Source organism: Cottoperca gobio, chromosome 11 (assembly GCF_900634415.1).
Source record: "Cottoperca gobio chromosome 11, fCotGob3.1, whole genome shotgun sequence".
NCBI classification, from domain to species: Eukaryota; Metazoa; Chordata; class Actinopteri; order Perciformes; family Bovichtidae; genus Cottoperca; species Cottoperca gobio.
Window position 1 is genome coordinate 12,987,128 of NC_041365.1, and position 20,748 is coordinate 13,007,875.

Below are 20,748 nucleotides of genomic sequence, written 5' to 3' on the forward strand. Positions count from 1 at the left end.
GCTTCAACAATAGTCATCTAAACATGTATACAAATTGGCAAGTAAAAATGGGAAGAAGGTCTTTTGTTTCAATGTAAGAAAGCCAAAAAGAATGATGAAGAATGGTCAGTGTGAGAGGATCCTGCAAATTATAATTTAATATAAAAATAATTATAACTCCCATAGACTTCTGTTTTAATCGTTACAACAGTAATAATTCCAGCTTTGAACCCCATTAATTCTCAGTGTTTAACGAGCACACTGAGTTGTGTCATTTTCCGACATGTTAACGCATTAGCTGTCATCTCATGACTCTAAATCCAGCTTTAGTTAATGTTTATCGTAAAATAGTATTATACCTCCAGCTGTTAATTCTGTATAATGTATTACATATTGTGTAGTCTATTTGCACCTGCACAATCTATATTTTTTACTTGTACTTTTACCTGCACTGCCTACTGTAATGGCTGCACGTTTCATACTATGTATCTTTGTGTCTTTGCGTATTCATTAGAACTACATACTGTTTATACTGTAATGTTATAATATCTAGAAAATATCACTTACCGTTTATTCTACATTTTACAGTTCATTCTATAGGCTACTCTGTACATTGCACTTTACAGTGTTTGCACTTCTGGTTAACCTTTAGATGGTAGACTGCATTTCGTTTTCTCAGTACCTGTACTTGCATTCACAAAAAAGTTGAATTTTGTATTCACTTGTGCATGTTTATGTGATTATCTTAACATTTAAGCGTCTTTGAGTTTCTAGAAAAGCGCAAATGTATTATTATAACGTTAGGAGATGATACATGCCACTGTCTCTATGCCACTTCCCAGAAAGAAAACAAAATTGTATAGAATGCAAGAGAAGTCAGCGTAGTAATCAATGCACATTATGCGTTAATATTCACCGAAAATATAATCGCTGCTATCTGTCCTGCTTGAAACACATGCAAATACATGCAAACAGCATGGCTGTTTGTAACTATAGAGCACTCCATGAAGCGCGTGACTGCATGGCGGCGAGAACCGGGAGTGCCGTAACTCTTTCAACGGCACTGGCTTCGCGTAACAGAAAGTATCGCGTGGTTTGAGTGTAGCAAAGATAGCATGGTTAGCTAACTGTGTCTATAGATCGTTAGCTTTCGTTCAATCTTAATGCCATCAAAAGCATACATTTAGCTCAATTGACAAACACATAGAAGCATCCACAGAGATGTCTTATATCGACTGACATGGTAGTCAGAGCGCCTGGCCTCTTCTAAAGGCGCAGTGCGTCTGTTTTAGTTGGCCTAGTAGTTGGTTACGGAGCCACTGCTAACAAGCTAGCTAGGTTGCTAACATCCGTTGGTTTACACTCGTACAGTAAAACCAGGAAGGAGGGACCAGACGAGCAGCTCGGCCTCAAAGGTTACTCTACTTCTGCAACATTTATTCATCAAAACGAGTTCGTAAATTCTTGTTACACGGGGAAAGGGTAAATATAACTTCATTTTGCAGCTAAGCCGATAGTTGAAGTCCGTAACTGCTTTGCTAATGGCAACGTTAACGTTGGTGCTCTCATTATCGATAGCTTTAGTCAGTTTTATGTGATTCTTGTATTGATTACAATGCTGCTACGTTAAGTTAAGCGAACGTAATCTTTTTTTCTGTTCTTTTATTATTATTATTATATGTCAAATGTAATATCAGTTGATTTGCTGTTGATATGGTGGCACCTGTTTTCTGCGGTGAACATGTAATCTTATATTATCTCTTTGCACGAAGCCGTAAATGGTCATTATTGACACTGTTAACTAGCCAAATATACCAAACCAAAGCTACCAAATGTACTATTAACCCAGTGGCTTGTGTTGTTGACATGTATGCCCAGTGGTGAAATAAGTTTTCAGATCTTTTACTGAAGTAAAAGTATCAATACCACAGTGTAAACTATTACCTGTTAGAAGTAAAAGTCCTGTATTTAAAATCGTAACGTTTCTCAAGTAAAAGTATTCGCATTAAAAAATACTGAAAGTAAAAGTACTCATTGTGCAAAGTGGCCCATTTGAGAATCATATATTACTCTATATTCATATTATATTATACATTCTATTCATATAATGCTAACTCATTGCCGATCTATGCTCTGTTTATTGTATGTTTTATTACTGGGGCTTTTATGCTTAATTTATCTTTTATTTATCATTATTATTATTAGAATTGTTGATGCCTCAATGAGTGCATCGCTTTAATGTTGCAGGTGATAAAGATGGAGATATTTTGTATATACTGCTGGCTGGTTATAATCCATAATTATACATCATTATTAATTATTGATTTACATTTTGTATTTATAATCAGAATCTGAAAGATTAACCTGTCACTAATGTTGTGAAATAAATGTATTGGAGCAAAAAGTAGAGGTGTGGCGCATGAAAGGGAAATACTTAAGTAAAATACAAGTACTTCAAAATTGTACTCAAGTACTGTACATGAGCAAATGTATTTTGTTACATTCCACAACTGGTAATACATCTGCAATAGTTATGTTAAACAGCGATCTGATATTATATTGTGGCAGCAGCATTTTACAATATATTCGACTGGGATCAATGTTGAAATTCTACACTATATGTACTTTCAATAGCTTGACGTTAACTTTAGGGAATTACATCATCATCAAAATACTTAAATTAGACTTAATTTGCTTTTGAGTGGAGCAACTATAACCCAGTGTTTGGCTACTGTCTTGGACCATTCTGGTTTGCAAGTTTCACAGATATGTCCCTCCACGGTTATAATGTGTCGGTCTTTGGTTGGATGGTACATACACGTCGTCTTTAACATCAACCCACACAACCAGCTTGGCTACTTTTCAGGATAAACCAGCACCAGTTCTGCATCATTAACTAAATCACAGCACACATTGTAAAGTATTATAATCAAAATATACTTTAAGTACAGAAAGTAAAAGTACTCATTATGCAGAATAGCCCATTTAGAATATATTACAGTATATTACAGAATTCAGAACTGCTCTTAAAACCCATCTTTTTAAAACTATCCTACTCACTCCTACTGCAAAAAGCGGCATCTTATTTTATACTACAATAACAATTTTAACTGATTGCCGAGCTTTGCTCTGTTGCTTTTATGTGTGTTTTTTACTGATCTTATGTGGTGTAAGGTGACCTTAAGTGCCATGAAAGGTGCCATTAAATATGATGAATTATTATATTAATGGATCATAATTACTGATGCATCAATGTGCTCATCACGTTATTGTTTCAACTGGTAAATGTTGAGCTTATTTTTTATATATTTGTTATAATCTTTTTATGTAATGCTCGGTAGCTTAATCCATAATGATCCACAATCATTTATTAGTTGATTTACATTTTATATTAATAATCTAAATCGCAAAGTATCTAATTTAATGTTGTAAATAGTTTGTTGTGAAATAAATATAGGTGGATTAAAAAGTACAATATTGGCGTCCTAAATGTAGTAGAATATAATAGGCAAAGAAATGCAAATACTCAAGTAAAGTACAAGTACCTCAGCACAGTACACTTCAGGAGTAAATGTACTTGGTTACATTCCACCACTGGTACTACATTTGCAATAGTTATAATAAACTACCATTTTTATATTGTATTTTATTTACATACACTTCTTTTAACATCAACCAGCCTACATCAGAGCACACATTATGTGTTAGATAATATGAGTTAGAGCTACAGAAACAAGTAGAAAAGTAATGCATATTTAAATGTCACTGCATGTGAACGTTTATGTTAATAAATGTTTGCATGATGTACAACTGTATAGACTGTCAAAGATATTTGATGCCAGTGAAGATATTTTTGAAATAGTAACCTGTAGACCTTTACAGGTACATTATTCACGCTCACTTTCACTTGCGTTTCTGTTTTGTTTTTCTGGGCCTTGGTAGCAAACAGTGGCTAATGTGGTCAAAGTCAACTCACTGATGCACCTCTCTGTAATTATCTGTTAGGGCAAGTCTGCAGGGAAGAACAGAATCAGAGATGATGTTATGAATACAAACTAATACCCATAATGCTTATTATAAAGTCTTTATGTCTTTTTAGGCTACCATCTTACTTGCAGCTCTGCATATGGAACCTGCTTGTTGAGAATTTCAGCTATACAACTCATAATGTTGACTTTACATTTGAAATGATAAGTGCCCAAATTCGTCAAAACAACCCTCCAATTTGTAAACACTAAGATTGTTATCGGAACTTAGTCAGACGGCGGGCGCTACAATTATAAGATGAACGTGTCTGCTCCATGCAACAGCAGCAGAGTCGCAGGGATCAGATTTGACTTATCACATGACGAGAGGAAGGAGAGTTGACCGACAAGAAGATGGCAAATGATTTGCGCAAAACAAAAGTGCCTATTTGGCCAAAACATTTTTTTATTGAAAGCACTCAATAGATATTGAGTGTCATTGATGAATATCTTTTCTTGTAAAATGTCCGATGTAGCTAAAACTGTAACACCGATGTGTCTCAAATGTATTTACCGGTGGAGAAATTTCCTCACCGTGGCATTTATTATGTGTATTGAAGGTTTGAGGTTAAGCAAAATAGCAATGAGGGCCTTTGGTGGTCAATGAAATACATGAGTGTCCTGCTTTAGACTTGGACAGGCAACCATTGTTTGGCACATAACTGTTGTCCCTTCAAACTTGGAAGAAAACAGGAATCCCACAACATTTGGTGAAAATTCGGTTGTCAAAGTTTTTGAGTTGCAGAATAATGACGTTGCAAACACATTGCTCCCTCAAAAAATGTCTGCGCCTCCATAGCCCCACATATAGTGGTGTATTCACTGTGTGGTGGCAAGCTGTTTAATGCTTTTGGGCATTGGTGATATGAGTAGCCTAATTAGGGGGTGCTTGTGTAGGTGCGTCACTGTCCATAGTACTGAAAAGACGGTGGCAGGCGATGTTAATGTAAAAGCCATTCCCCAGTCTAAAAAGATTAAAAAATAATTATTCTGCAACTCCCTAAGGCAGGGGTGGGGAGCCTCCGGCCTGGGAGACCATTTGATCCGGCCCTCGGTGTAATTCGTAAAACGCACTCAAAAAAAATCTACTAGAAATAAAAACTAGACGGCAATATTAAACGAGTCATTGACATCAGCGAACGCAGCGTGGCAAGTGTAACAAAGAGAAAGGTGGAAGCGTAATGTCGCACTTTCCAGGAGAAATGGACAAACGATTATTTATTTGTGGAAGTAAAAGGCCAGTGTGCCTAGTTTGTACGGAAGCGTTTGCGATGATGAAAAATAATCTCGAGCGTCATTACATCACAGAACATGTCAAACTGCACGAGCTGAAAGGACGAGTGCGTTTGGATAAAGTTAACGCTCTTCGGCGGAGTTTGGCCCAACAAGCAGCTCTCTGCAGAGCGTAACATACAAACATGGAAAGATAGAGAGGTAGACAGACTGTTCCACCACTGCTGTGCAATTATCACTGCCATTTACACTATTCACTTTATTTTCTATCAACCACCTGGTACTTATATTATTTTTTATTCTATTTAATTATTGTGTACTGCCTTTTTACTTCATATGTTATTTTGCTGTGACAAGATACATTTCCCCATTGTGGGACTAATAAAGGATTGTTTTCTGATAAAATAGAAAGATACAGGGATAAAAGAGTTGCTTTTTTGCACAGCATGAAAGAAAGGTGAAATGAATGGGCTGTGTCTTAGAGGTTATGAGTTCAATAATTAGTACAGGCCCTCGAAGGATGTTGTAAAAAATAAAATGGCCCTTGACATGAAAAAGGTTCCCCACCCCTGCCCTAAGGGGTCCCAACCCCGACGTTGACAACCACTGATTTAACCAACGGAATAGCAGATTGATATCATTAGTACCACGGACGCTTCCTATTCAGCTCTAAGAAGTCCCTCTATTACTAAAAGCTTTTTCCTTGTCAAACTGCACCAAAGCAGCACTACCTGCTCCAGGACTGCTGCTCTGATCTCCATTTTGTATAAATTATGCATAAAGAGAAAAATTATTTCAATGCGTTAAGGTGGACAAATGCTGCTAAATTTTATTCTGTAGTTCTAATATTTATATTTATCCCCTTGGCAGATGGATGAATACAATTATTTTCCATGTTCTGAAGGATTGGATGAAATAAGTGATTCCATGTTGCGCATGTTGTCATTTTCATTTAGTGTTGGTTTAGTCTTGGAGGTAAAGGTCACTTAACTGCACCGTTTGTTTACCTCAGAGTTAAGTTTTATCTAACTGTTTTACAGGAGTGATGTTAAACAGTAGTGAAATGGTAAAGTTGCTCGTCGATACCTTTTGGTGGTTACAAAACAAACTAATTGTACTTTCGTAACTTGTGCTTTGCCTATCTAGTGCCAGCCTTTCAGCAGGTCCAGACTTTAGAGCTGTTCTGAGTAATTCGATGCTTCAAAGCTGCAATTATAACGTTGACATTCAAATTCTAAATTAACATTCAAATGCATTTGATTCCAGTGGTGGCTGCGTAGGATTGTTTCTGACACGTGTGATCCAAACCCTTCTGATAACTCAAGGCCGTTGTCCAAAATTCAAAGACTATTGAAAAAAGATAGAAGTAATCATTTTCATCAATCACAACATATGTTTATCTAATTAAATATTCTGCTTCAATCCATATTTGTTGGTATTTAGCCTTTTTTTTTTTTTTAAACACATGTTGCACCCAAAGGGAGGCAGGCACCTGTGTTAACGGGGCGGCCTAGCAGCAATCTAACAGCCCCATAAATTCCATTTATACAACTATTCATAAAAAATGTTTTAAGGTCATATTAAATATGATGACACCCGTGCCAAATTTTATTCTAAATTCTGAATAGAAGCTTCAAATGTAAAAAAAAAAAAAATGACAGCCCTTACTGATGAATATGGAAGATGTCTTTGAAATTAAATTAAAGGTTTTCTTTTGAAGAGCATACTTGCTCAATATAACCTTTGGTATCTGTTTCATTCCTTCTGTGAACACCGAGTAAAACCAGTAAAATTCACTTGTTTGCTTGTTATGTTTTTAAGGAAAAGCATATAAACACGATCCTGAGTGCAAAGATGTCAAAGGCTCCGGATTCTCCAGCTCGGTCCCGCTCCAGATCCCGGTCCAGATCCAGATCCTACTCCCGATCTCACTCTCGAAGCCGCTCCCGCTCAAGATCTAGAAAACGTCGCTATAGGTAAATCAAGTTTTCTGTTTCTGACTTGAACCAACACCATTACCTTTTTTTTGTTCTGCATGTGGTAAATATATTCAGCAGGGGTTCACTCAGGGATTTTAAATTCTCATTATATTTATCAAGTAAGTTTTGTACAGTTCTTATACAGCAGCCACAAGGACATATTTGGTTTAGGTACCTTGAAAGTGCTTGAATTTAACTCTTAAAAAGTTGTACGGACCATTTATGACTATGACTATACTGTCAATATTCATAGACTTTTCACCTTCTGCATTGGTAGCGATATAATCTTTACTTTAACACCACAAGCATGATATGCCAGCCAGTGCTGTCACACACACTGTGTTTGTGTAAAAAGCAACAAGGAAATGGCAAGCTCATGTTTCAGTTGTGTGTTTACTCACCATTTGCATCATCATGACAGCCATTTTACTTCAGTGATGCATCACTCCCTTTTTAAGATCACTTTTAAAACTAAAGGCATATTTTTAAATGTAGATTTAAAACACAGATCTAAAGAATGTCTTGCAATCAGTCACCAGTCTTATTAAAGGGGAATTCCACCGATTTTACACAAAGTGAGTTTACAGGTCTTGGGGACTATTGTGGGAAAAGTTAGTTCCTTATTGTTCTTCTTTTACTGGGCCCCACACGTTGAAGGTTGGCTCTTAATTTACCTAAATGTTTTTCCTGTGTGTGCGAAAGGCTGCCAAAGCCTCAAGCTATTTCCATCAGGTCACATTCTTTCTTGTTAGGAGCCTCCAGTCATCCACAGTATATTTGAGACGTGTTAATCTTATATTTTATCCTTATTTAAGTGAGGGATTGCTAACCACGCTGGCTGCCTTGTTGTTGACGGCCCATATTTGTGTTGCGGGTTAAAGACCTTTCACAGACAGTGAGTTGTTGAGTGGATCTTTTCCATTAAAGAGCATTGCTACACTGCCTGTCAATGATTGTCAAAAGGAAAGAAGAGTAGAGAGCAAGTACTCTTGGCCTTATTATATCTCCCTCCCCCTTCACTGCCTCCTCCCTCTGTGGATTAGAGCAGGTTGTGTACTGGGTGTACCTTTTGGACGACACAAATTAAAGCCACTCGGACGGTCCTGCTTGTGGGAATACATTGTCTTTTCCCCAGGGGTGCTCTGCTCCAATGAAAAGGTGCAAAGGGTGAGCAGTTGTAGTTGGCATGTACTTGTAACTTAATGGTTTTGCCTGTCGTTTTAAAGGCTATCAGTACAGATGCAGGGATAGTTCGGATAGTTAAAGGTGGTGTTGTATGAGGTACTTATCCATAGCTAAAGTAGATGAGCGGGAGCAAAGCAATGTACGTCCGTTGACCGGGAGCAGCAAAATGTAATTTAGCCACCTCAAAAAAGGCCCACCTAAAATAATTCAGTTTGAGTGTTTATTATTATTATTATTATTATTATTATTATTATTATTATTATTATTATTATTATTATTATTATTATTATATTTTCACTGCTTTGCCTTGCTGTCAGACTGCCCTTTCCGACAGGGAGCTGAAGCTGTTATCTAAATCCCACCAGTCTCCATTGAAAAACCCTGTAATTTAACCTCAGAGCACGTTAGTTGCTGGTCTACCGCTGCCACAATCAGTTAGTTTCTTTGTGTTATTGTGAGACCTTGGTGAATCGTAAAAAAAAAAACAATTTAGGTGGCTAAAATACATTTAGCCGCTGACCTGTCCACAGCAGTACATTGCTTTTCTCCCGTGCTCCCATCATCTAATGTAGGTAATACACTGACTATGGATAAGTACCTCACATCAAACAATCCAAACTATCCCCTTTGATGGCTTTACAGGCCATCAGGACAGGTGCAGTGTTAACATTGTGTCACTTAAAGTCAGATTTCTTACATCCCTGAAATGACATGCTACTTTACAATTCTCTAGAATAGGAAGATTAGGTTTGATTTGTAGTCTTTCATAAGTAAAGCTACAGTTTTCTGTTTTGTAGGTCTGTTTTTTAATTGTTTATTTTCAGATATAATGTTGTGATGTTCTTTGTCTTTAGATATGACATTAAACTCTGTTTGGCTGATCTCACTTCTGGGTACTTTTCCCTCAGTGTAGCAGCTTGATGGAATTTGTTTTTAGAAATTATTCATAGTGCAGTATGTAGACCGTAGTGTGATATCCTGTATATAATTAAAGCTTTTGTTTAGATTTATGCTTCCGTGAGTGAGACGGAGACACCGCTGTGCTCAGTGGAGGTACTTTCATGTGATCACTGAGCTTACATCGCCCCCCGTTGACAGCTGGGCAGCAGTACGTCTCTTGCTACCCATAATATGATTTTGGGACCACCAGGGTGCTTTGTGTGCACATGGGGTTCCACAAAAAAGTTAGGAATAGTTTGTCGGATATTATTTCAATATCAAAGGTTACCAAAATAAAGGGTTTTGAGTAGTTGTCATCACTCTGGTCATTTCTGCTGGTCACTTAACAGAATGATCAGACCTATGTTTTTAAAACCTCTTGTAAGTGTATAATATATTATAGGGCTACAACTAACACTCATGTTTTATTAATATTCTGATTACTTTCTGCATTAATTAAATTATTAATTGTTTTTCTTTAGAATTTGTGAGAAAAAGATTTATAAGAAACATTTATTGCGATGCAGGGAGAGACGACTCAGCGAGTGCCAGTCGGGCACGAGGCTGGGCTATTGTTCTGAGCTCATGAAAAGTGGACTTTTTAGAGACATCTGGTTCTCAAAGCTACAAACATGATAATCATAAAAACAATAAATTGCTTTAGATTCAACTACCCAACAGTATATAAAGGAGATAGAATTATCACAACCGTAAACATCTAGTGGTACACCTTCCAAACAGAACACCGGAAGGCTGTGAGTTCAATACCAGGCTGCCACCATTGTACCCCTGAGCAAGGCACTTAACCCTGAGTTGCTCCTGGGAGACTGTCCCTGTACTTAGTTCACTGTAAGTCGCTCTGGATAAGAGCATCTGCTAAATTACCTATAATGTAAAAAATTAATAAAAGTGAACTAACAACATACACTTTAATAGTTAAACACTGACAGTAAACATTTTGCTGCACAATGACTACTTTTACATTTTGCTCATAATACTTACATTACCTTAAGTTTTAAATGCAGACTCTTACTATTAGTGGAGAATTTTCACAGTGTGGTATTAATACCTTTACTTAAGCGTAGGATCTGAAAACTTCTTCCACCACTGGAAGTAGGTACCAGGCTACAGTTTCCGAGTGGGAAGCTTGACTTGCAAGGTTGAAAATGGTGTTAGGCCACAACGCATGCTTTGCCTTTTAATGACATACTTTTTCTTCTTCTGTCTTTTCTCTCCCCTCTATCATCCAGTTCCAGGTCTCGTTCCCGCTCTCGCTCTCACTCTCCGTCCTACAGAAACTATCCGAGCAGGGACTATCAGAACAACAGAGGCGGGTACAGAGGCTACAACCGAGGCTACCGGAGGCCTTTCCACTACCGGGGCAGAAACCGAGGCTATTACCAACGTGGCCATTACCAGAACAGGGGAGGAGGCGGCGGCTATGGCTATAAGGCCAATTGGCAGGGTGGTGGTAGTGGTGGCGGCAACAGCGGTGGTGGTGGTGGTGGTAGTGGTGGAGGAGGTGGCGGTGGCGGTGGCGGTGGAGGCTGGCACGATCGCCACCATGACCAGGAGCATCACTCCCACAGCCCCAGGCGGGGTCGCTCACGCTCCCGCACACCCAAGAAGCGCTCAGGCAGCCGGAGCCGCTCCCACTACTCTGACCGCTCGTCTTCGCGGGGTTCTCGGCGCTCCAGGCGCTCCAGCTACTCCTCGCAGTCCCGGTCCTCGTCACCACGTCATCACAGCAGCAAGGGCAAGCATGGCTCCAAAGAAGCTAAAGACAAGTTAGAAAGTCACGCAGAGAAATCCGGTCAGGCAGCAGACGGCAGTGCCATCGAGAAGGCATCTGGAGGTAAATGGATCGACTATGACACCAGCCCTAAACGAATCAGCCCAGAGACTAAAAAAGAAGATGCTCCCAGCAGTTCCGAGGACAAAGGTCCTCTGTGGAAAACCATCGGTACCGTGACCCCTCCAGCAAAGAGCCCCACAAAGTCCGGACAAACTGCCTCCTTTAGCGGCTTTGGGTTCTTCTCAAAGGAAGACGTCAAATCTGAAGATAAGACGGTGATCTCTGCTGCCTTCAAAAAGTATGTCCGTTACTTTTAGTTATTTGATCACGATTACATATTCTTTCAAAAAAATTCGAACAACTTATGAACATTATTTTTCTTTCAAACATGTTTAGCCTTTTCCAGAGATCCCTGGAGGAATACAAGTTAAAAAGGAAAACATAAGACTCCAGATATTAAGTTGTCCTTTTCTGTGCACTGAGAGGAAGTTGTATGAAATCCCACTTACTTAGGCGGTGGCGGTTATGTGAGTATAATTATTCCAACGTGAGTCGTGGTCTGTTCTGTTTGCTTTAGGGATAGGCTTTTTTAAATTAAATGTTATTCTAATGATCAAGATATGAAATTAAAACCAGCAGCTAGCCTACAAAAAAGATATTTGCTACAGCTCTGGAAAATATACTTTAGCTGTACTTTAAAAGAGTATTGTCCCAAATATGTTCCCAAAGAGGTGAGTTAATAACCCACTAACATTATAAATGTAGTTTTACCATCTGTTTGTAAGCCTATCCCTAGTGAGTATAATATTTTTCCTTTTCAGCTTGTGCGAACATGTCGTCTTGTTTTTCCGTCTTACATCTCATAAAATCAGCACATTAGTCGTGTAGCTAGCGCCGCAGGTACTAAAGCTCAGTTTGGTTCTCTGTTTCAGGTTCTTGGCTGAGAATAAAAACAAAAAGCAGGCTGCTGAAAAGGAGAACGGTCGCGATAAAGAGCAGAGCAACACAGACCGAGAACTAGAGAAAGGAAGCAAGTCTGGAGATCTTTTCAGCATCTCGTCCAGTTTCAGCGACTCCAAGGAAGACAAGACCCTGCCTTTCTTTGACGCGGGAGAAGAGGAGTTTCTGAAGTCTCACGGGCTGAAAGAGAGGGACATTGATGAGGATGGAGAGGTCAAACCCACCCTCACAGCTCGTGACATTTTCGGGAAATGGGGGGATGAGCCAAGCTATTCAACGTCCTACCCGTCAGTTAAAGAGAAAAGCCGGAGAGATGCTGAAGAGGCAGAGCCCGTAGATCACATGGAGGAGGAGATGTACCGAAGCCGCAAGCACAGCTCCAAGAAAGAGGAGAAGTCCAAGAAGAAGGAGAAGAAAGAAAAGGAGAAGTCCAGAAGGAGTCCGTCCCCTCCCGCAACTTCCAGAGAGAAGGAGCGGCCGCTGTTCCCTGGAGCCTTCCCCCCTCGTGAGGAATCACCTGTGCGACACCTGTCTGCGTCAAGGGACGACTTTGACCTCAAAATCGCTTCTGTAGATGAAATGCCCAGGTATGTGTATTAATACCAGATCATGTAATGTACCCTGCAATGTTACCGTATAGGCCCGAATATAAGACAACAAAGAGACTTTTTTTACAAAACAAACAATTTCAATTTACAGGCCTTCACTCTCGCAGCCTTTTCTCTCGTACAAGTGAAACATGAAACACTTCCATTAAAACAGAATGTAAATCCCATATTTATCACATACTCAGAAGTCAGATTGATATTCTCTGGCTCTAGTCTGAGTTCCCCATCATGGCATTTTGTTACACTAGTAATTGTTGGCTTTACAGATGATTCAATCCTCTGTCTGTTTCTGCAGTAAACACATTGGAATAAGCTTTTAGAATTTATTTCCTCTTTGGTGGAAAAACAAATCACAAGTCCATCAGAAAGTCCTGTAGGTCAATCAGGGCGACCTTAAAGCTTTTAGACAAAACTATAAACAGATCTTGAAGAAATGTGCTAGTCTAGTAACACTGAAGCTGCAAATAACCACAATCTGTAACTAATCCATCCAAATATAGCAGAATCTTGCCAAAAGAAAATGCTAATTAATGCATGTTTCCTTCCAGTATTGTTATGCCATTAAATTAACGTGATTAGAATTAAGAACAGGTGGTTGGAATGATCACTTTGTATGTCCTACCGCCATTCAATAAGAATATCTAATAACTTGAATATGATACGACCCTGTTGTCCTATATTTGGGCCAATATGGTTCGATGGTTTTACATCTCAATGTTCAATGTTCCTGACCTCTTCTGTTCTTTCAGCTCGTCCATGTCTAAAGAGCGCCTCGTGCCCCGAGAGCTGCCGAATCCCACTAAGAAAGATGCAGAGTTTCGTTCCATTTTCCAGCACGTTCAGTCAGCACAGCTCCGTCGTAGCCCCTCTGAGCTGTTTGCTCAGCACATAGTCTCAATCGTGCATTACATCAAAGGTAAAGTATGACCTGTGCTGGTTTTGTTCAGCCTCCACAGACTCGAGATAACAAGACAACAGGAGTTTGCACAGTTGGCGAGATCCACTAGACATTTCATTACTCGATAATATGTTGGTTGTGCTGCTGTATCTGGAATAACAGTTTGCTGTTCTTTTATTTTCAGCTCAACACTTCCAATCCTCAGACATGTCTTTAAGTGAGCGGTTTGCCATGTACCAAAGAAAAGCTGCAGAGGTAGAAATGATGAAGCCAAGGAAGAGCCCAGAAATCCACAGGTATCTACGTCCCACCTTCTGATCAGAAGTATTGCATCGTTCTTTTATAGTCCCATGAATGACCTTCTGTGTGGTGGTTTGGAGAAATGCATACAAAACTATCACAACTCCAAATGTTATGCTACATAAGAGAGCATGAACCATCCAACATATTATTTATAAACTCATGCTCTGAGAAATGACAGATTTGGTGGACTACCCAGAAGATGAGTAAGTATGTACTAAGAGGAATTTGCATTTTCAAAACAAAGATCAGAAAAATGCAAACAAGATGTATAACAGTCAAAGAAGTTAATTTGTGGATTAATTATGAGAAGAAAATGGGTCTTTTGGGTATTTTTAATATAAATATTCTTTTTTTAAATTTCATTTTCAGGGTATACGGTAAATGAGAATTATACAAAGTAATTAATGTAAAGAGCGTAGGTGTAATAATCCAAGGCTTCAACAGACACCTTTTCGGTCAGTATAACTTGCTTTGGTTTGTCACTTATTCAAAGTAATGACTTTTAAATGATGTTTCATGTGTTTTTGAGTTGTATAAATCAAACGGGATCGAAAAACGAAACAAATTAAATCTGTGTTAAATAACAATCTGTTTACAATCTTTGCCTACTGACATAAGGGCTCTTTCCTCCTCTCTTAGGAGAATCGATGTTTCCCCCAGTGCCTTTAAGAGGCACTCTCACCTGTTTGAGGATATGGAGGAGACGAGCTACAAGGTGACCCGCCATTTTGAAATTTGACGTATTTGGAACAAGCAAATTTGAGACGATCCAAAACAGCAGTGTTCAGCTTTGTGCTTTTCTTTCAAAGGATGCATATTTCTAAATCAAAAGAGCCCAATTGTGTTTTGTAAGTGCCAAGAAAGCCCCCAGCCTATGAGATATGGTTATTGATTGGGTATGTACGAACCCAAGCAAAGGCTAAAAGGAAGTGAATTAAGATCCTGAGTCCAAGCCTCTCAAGGGACGCTTATCAGTGCCTTTACCTTGTAAGTATTTTTCTTTAAAAAGAAAAAAATCAAGCTACAAAGAACTGTGAAATACAATTTATTTTAAAAAGCTACATGCATGCTGCTGGTTTCCACAAATACTTTTATATTAAATTGTGAAAAGACATTTCTTAAGAATATCTTGTATTAATCCTTATATTTGCCTTACTGCATTAGTACCCATCATAGTAATGTCATGTTTAAAGTTTTCACCACTTCAGGATAAAACTATATGTATATATAAATATGTTGTGTAATTTTATTTGTAATGCAGTGATGTTAGTTTTCAACCTTTTCATTTGTGTGTCACGTTTACCAAATAATTTACAGCATCTATGAATCTGTCCATTATTATAATAAACAGCTGGTTTAGTGGCTAATAAAAACATATTTCTGCAGGATCCAAGTAAAAAGTTCAAAGGCGACGTCATGGACCTCCGCCTGGATATTGAAAGACGTAAGAGGTTTGCTGGGAAGGAGTACAAGCGTGAAGGAGGCAGGAGCTCAGGAGGCTCCCGAGGGCCGAGCCAAGAGAGGTCCTCTGAGAAATCTGGCAAACACCACAAGAAATCCAAGTACGTTCAATCCGTTGTCTCAAATTCTCCCCCGGCAGGTTCACTCCTGTCTTCAGATCTGCAACAGGGCGATAGAGAACACGATGTTTGGACGAGTGGAAACTATTATTACTGTGTACATGTTGCCATGTTGGAGGATTAAGTAAACAATTACAACTTTTCTCCCCCCACACATTCATCATATCTTCATACAATCCTCCCAAGTACGTATATGTCAGCACACAGTAGTTCATCACTTTCTACAGTTAATTTCTTTGTTGGACCCAATTTATTGAAAGATTAGCAGTCAGGCGCTCTGATGGATGACCAACCACACATGTAACCACTTCCGAATTAAAGGGTTCTCCATGTAAAGCTTCAAGAATTAGCATTAGCGATCACCTGACATAGCAATCACACAGCTCCTTTCTGTTTGATCAAAGATCTAACATTAATGTAGGAGTGGAACAAAACTCTGAACCACAACTACAGCCACATACACATACGTTGTCATAATATTGCAGGTCGGCTGAATGGTCTTCTCCACTTACAGGAGACACTTTTAAAAGCACTTTGTAAACTCTGTTTTTGAAGGGGCTATATAGATAAGGATCTTTTTTTTGGTTTAAGCAGTTAGTGCTTTCCAAATAAAACCGGCTAGAATTTCAGTTTGCATTTTATGTAATCAAACACTGCTCGGGGCTTTTCTTCATTTTACTCTTATCTTTGGCTTTCTAGTTTCAGATGCAGCAAGGATGTTTTAATGCAAAGAACAGGTTGAGATAGCTTAGGTTAAATATTGTTGGACGGGCTTGTGCAAAAATGTAATGTGATATACGTGCATATTTAAAGTCTGAGACAGTTAACATTTATATTTAAATTAAGATTAAGACGTCTCCTGTAACTACAGATGCATCCATTGCAACTTTGTTGGCCGAACTATATTTGACAGATAACGCAAACCTGTTTGTCTCTGTAATGTAATTGTATTTTCATTTATTAGAGTAGAACCAAAGAAAATATTATTCTGTACTGTGTATGTCGGCCTTTTATAGGGAGTCAACTATTTATTATCGATCTAAAACTATGTATTTATTTTTATACAAAACTTTTTATGAATCAGTATCAATTTACAAGAATGTAAAGGTGTGTGTATTATGTTAACTTCCACTCCTGCGGAGAGTGGCCTCCTCCTGCCCCACATTCTCGCTTTTTCCATGATGGTCGCTAAATTTGTCGCTCGTCGATATTTCGAAATAATAGTCTCTATGAAATCTGCTCTATCCGGTCATGGCCGATCGATTGTTGCATCTCTACCTGTTTTTTTTTTTTAAACCATTTTTTTTGTCTGTAAAATTTCTATGACACTCACATCCAACTTTTATGTTTGTGCTCACAGGAAGGGGAAGAAGAAACGGGATCGCTCTCCATCCTCCTCTTCCTCCTCATCCTCTCCATCCCCTTATCCTCCAGCTTTCAGAGGTAAAGAGTTCATGGGAGGAGAGGGGATGGAGCACTCGGAGGAGGGCTACGGTCACTCACGTTATCCTCCACGGGACTACAGTGGGGCCGGAGACAGAGGCCACTATGAGGGCCACAACGCAGAGAGAGGCCGAGGCCGAGGATTTGTAAGTTCCTGTCTGTGTTTGTTTATCTCTTCTGCTGTTTGTTTTTTTTCACTGAGGTACTGACATCTCATCTTCTTGCAATCCTTTGTCCTAATGGCGTCACAGTAGACTTCGCTTCTCTGCTCTGTTCCTTCCTCCTAATGCTAAGGGACATAATGTGGATGATGATGATGATAATGATGATGACACTATCATACATATTCCATGCACTACCTGATTTTTATCAAGGTAATGTAGCGTAAATAAGTGGAACTTCACCCCATCACTAAACAAATGCCTGAATTCCATCATTATGGCTTTTTTTATTTTTTTTATTTGTGTGTTCTGTCGTTCTCATCGTCCCTGGGTCGATTAGTTGACTCTGACTTAGACCATAAATATTAAAGACAATAATAAATATTCTTCCATCTTATTGTAGAAAATGTGTTTGACCCTTGACTGCGAGCTTGAATCCACCTTGTTGTTTTGATTTCAGTTCCCCAGAGTCAGAGGGAGAGGGTGGAACAGGGGAAATTATCCAGGCAACAACAGCAATGGAAACCCTGCCAATATGAACCCTGCAGTGCGCCCTCCAGAGGAGGAGTGGGACCCTGAATACACTCCCAAGAGCAGGAAGTATTACCTGGTGAGCCTCTGGAGATACTAATTGAATTAGTGGCACACCTTAAAACATAGGGCTTTTTTTCACTGCAAACACTTTGACTTGTCTCAGTAGAAATAAAAATAATAACATTAATGATGGCTGAATTTCATTAAGCTGCTTCTGTTTCAGCATCCTGGTGATTACTGGGACACTTTAAAAGCCATTATTAATATTATTATTGTTATTAGTAATCAATCCAACATGTCTGCTGTGAAACAAGCCTATCATCCTAGTTTTTGAGGGCTTAACTCTTAATAAACTACTACGGATGTTTTCCCCCCCCCCCACAAATACTCATTTTGATTTGACTTAAATTCATATAATAATTAAATTTACGTCAAGCTGACTCTCGCGTACTTGTCAATAAGAGCACTTTATTTCACAAAAGGATGGAATGTTTTGTTTTCATGAATTTAAACACTTTCTTTGATTTAAAATCATCAAATTCATTGATACTCATTCAATTTTGATTATTTTCCTATTGAATCGTTGAAATTGTATTCGTCTTCCACATGATTAGATGCTCTGTCTGACAAAATGGTTGAACCACATTTTGTTGGAAAGTATCTGATGAAACAGAGTTAATGCTTGACTGAAGAAGAGGCTTCATTTTAAAGGGTAACTTCTATATTTTTCATCCTGGATCCTGCTTACCCATGTTTTTGTGACTAACATTTTAGAAATTAGTCCAGTATTGAGCGAGAGTGCTGCAGTTTCTAAACGGGCTGCGATGTAATCCTTCTAAATCTCATCCACATTGTCGAAATCAGCTAAATACTCGACATTGAATATCTTTCAGATCACTAAGCTCTGCATTCTGTACTCCCACACAACAAACTGTGACACCAGCACTCCTCTCTACAACTCTCACTCACGTTTACACTGTTTTCTTCTGGCAACAAGTCACCTCTCGCGAGATTTCAGAACCAGACTCCTCTATAAGCGAGACTTGGTTGGACACAAGAGACGTACAGAAAGAAAACGTTTTGAATCTTTGTAGGATCCTTCGCATGATGTTGTCCGACAACAATCAATCTGAGTCTGACACAAAAACATGGGAAATAGGGGTACAGGTTGAAAAATGCTGAAGTTTCCCTTTAATAATCCTGCTGTGTGAAGGACTTCTGACTTGACCTTTAACGTTAACCGTGTCCCCTTCCAGCATGACGATCGTGATGGAGAGAAAACCTGGGTAGACACCCGCGGAAGAGGCCGGGGTTCCTTCCCGCCTCGCCGGGGACGCTTCGTCTACCGTAAAGGGGGCAGCAGCCCGAAGTGGACCCACGACATGTTCCAGGGAGGAGAGGAGGCTGAGATGGGAGACGACAGCATGGAAGTAACCCGTAAAGAACCCAAGAACGCTGGAGACGCTTCCGCCCAGAAGCAGTAGAGCCGCTTGCTCCATCATCATCTACATATTCAGTGTGAGGACGGTTACAGTGAGGGGGTTATTCTTCTTTAGTTTCCCCTCCTAATCATTTAATGGTAAAACAATGTTGTTCAGTGAGTTTGAGCCTTCTAACAGTTAAAGTGAAGAAAATAACTTAAATGAAGAGCAGCCTCATTAAAGTGTTTGTTTTTTTATATAAAGGTGAGTTTTTGTTTTGCAGCTGTTTCACTTTAATTGTATCTTTTTTAAGGGAGAAAATACTGAGGCAACAAAGATGAATATTCTCTGAAAACATGACAAAATATGAAATGCATTTGTGCCTTAGAAAATAATTATAAAGAATATAACTTGTGTAATCCGGCTATGAGCGGTACAACTGTACCTGTTTGTTAGTGTAGAAAGGCATCAGATGATTTCCATCTTTTTGTTTTTTGGGGCTGTGATAAATCTTCGATGTTACTGCATGAAACGTTTGATTCATACCTCGCTCCTCGGGACCAATCGGTAGTGGGCTCAGGGCTCATGATCGTCAAATTATCAGACATGAAAAGTTAACCATCTTTTGATGAACCCCTGAACGGTTGATGTTTGTCACTTATAGTATCTGTGCTTTTTTCATATAGTGCCACTTTACATGTATTTCTCATTAGAAAGTGAAGACATTTTTACGTGTGTGTGTTACAGTATATTCTCATTGATTGTGGGTGTTTTCAGTTTAAAAAAAAAAGTGTAAATTGTAAAGAATTTGGCACCAAAATCCCCTGATTTTGCTTTAGACAGATACGCATTTAGGTTTTCTGCCTCTGTCATATCAATTTAGGTAAGTGGCTACCTTTTTGTTTAGATTTTTAATAAAAAATTAATAGTTATTACAAAATGCTAATACATGTATAGAAAATAAGACCTAAATTATTGTAATCTTAACATCTGGGGGAGGGAAAACAAAAATGGAATATGTTTTTTTTTTTTTTTTTTTTTTTTTAATACAACAGTTGCAGTAAGTCTTCTAGCAAAAAGAAAAAGACCGGATTCAGATCAAAAAAGTGAACAGAACACGAAAATGTGTCAAAGGCAACAATGAAAGTGTATATTTTTAAGAAGAGTTGGCGCAAACTAGCAGAACTAGTTCTGTGAATCTCACTGTGCTGCTTTGTCCCACTTGACTACATGCTGCATGTACCAAACAACTGTAGGACTTTTGTTTTTGTTTAATCTGAAGCTGAAAACTTTTGTACTGTTCTCAAGAGCTTTGGAGTACTTTGTCTTTTAATTTTCAATAAATCTTTCTTTGATTCAGGGCAATTCTGTGAGTGTGATGATTGTTTAAATCTACAAGCAAACCGACTGTAGAAATTCAGTACAGTTAGACTGAACACTGTTCAAGGTTTGTGATTTACTTCCTCATTGTTTTGGGCCTCTGCAGTATGTGTACATTTGTACAAATTTCAAGTTCAACCAATTTCTTTATTTTAATTTCTGACCTTATCCTCTCCTAATATGTGTAGAAGTAGTAAAGTGGTAAGAAGTAAATGTCCTGCATTAAAAAGAAAGCATTTTTATTAGCATGAAAATATACTTAAAGAACCAGAAGTAAATGTACTCATGGAGAATAATATATATTATATTGAGCTATAATTATTGG

At 38.6% G+C, this 20,748-nt stretch overlaps 1 protein-coding gene across 4 annotated transcripts; it reads left to right on the forward strand.

Annotated features, from left to right (window-relative positions):
* Window positions 1-1,097: 1,097 nt before the first annotated feature.
* Window positions 1,098-20,408, forward strand: thrap3b (thyroid hormone receptor associated protein 3b). 4 transcript variants are annotated; one of them, XM_029443283.1, is made up of 11 exons: window positions 1,098-1,461; window positions 7,059-7,213; window positions 10,591-11,433; window positions 12,068-12,682; window positions 13,453-13,619; window positions 13,786-13,897; window positions 14,544-14,619; window positions 15,291-15,466; window positions 16,845-17,073; window positions 17,549-17,698; window positions 18,879-20,408. In XM_029443283.1, exons 2-11 carry the CDS (start codon window positions 7,092-7,094, stop codon window positions 19,104-19,106), a joined length of 2,718 nt encoding a protein of 905 aa, XP_029299143.1. In that variant the 5' UTR covers window positions 1,098-1,461; window positions 7,059-7,091; the 3' UTR covers window positions 19,107-20,408. The 4 variants fall into 4 exon arrangements, with proteins under 4 accessions (XP_029299143.1, XP_029299144.1, XP_029299145.1 ...); XM_029443284.1 differs by having other exon boundaries at window positions 1,098-1,394; XM_029443285.1 differs by lacking the exon at window positions 17,549-17,698.
* The last annotated feature ends 340 nt before the right edge of the window (window positions 20,409-20,748 follow it).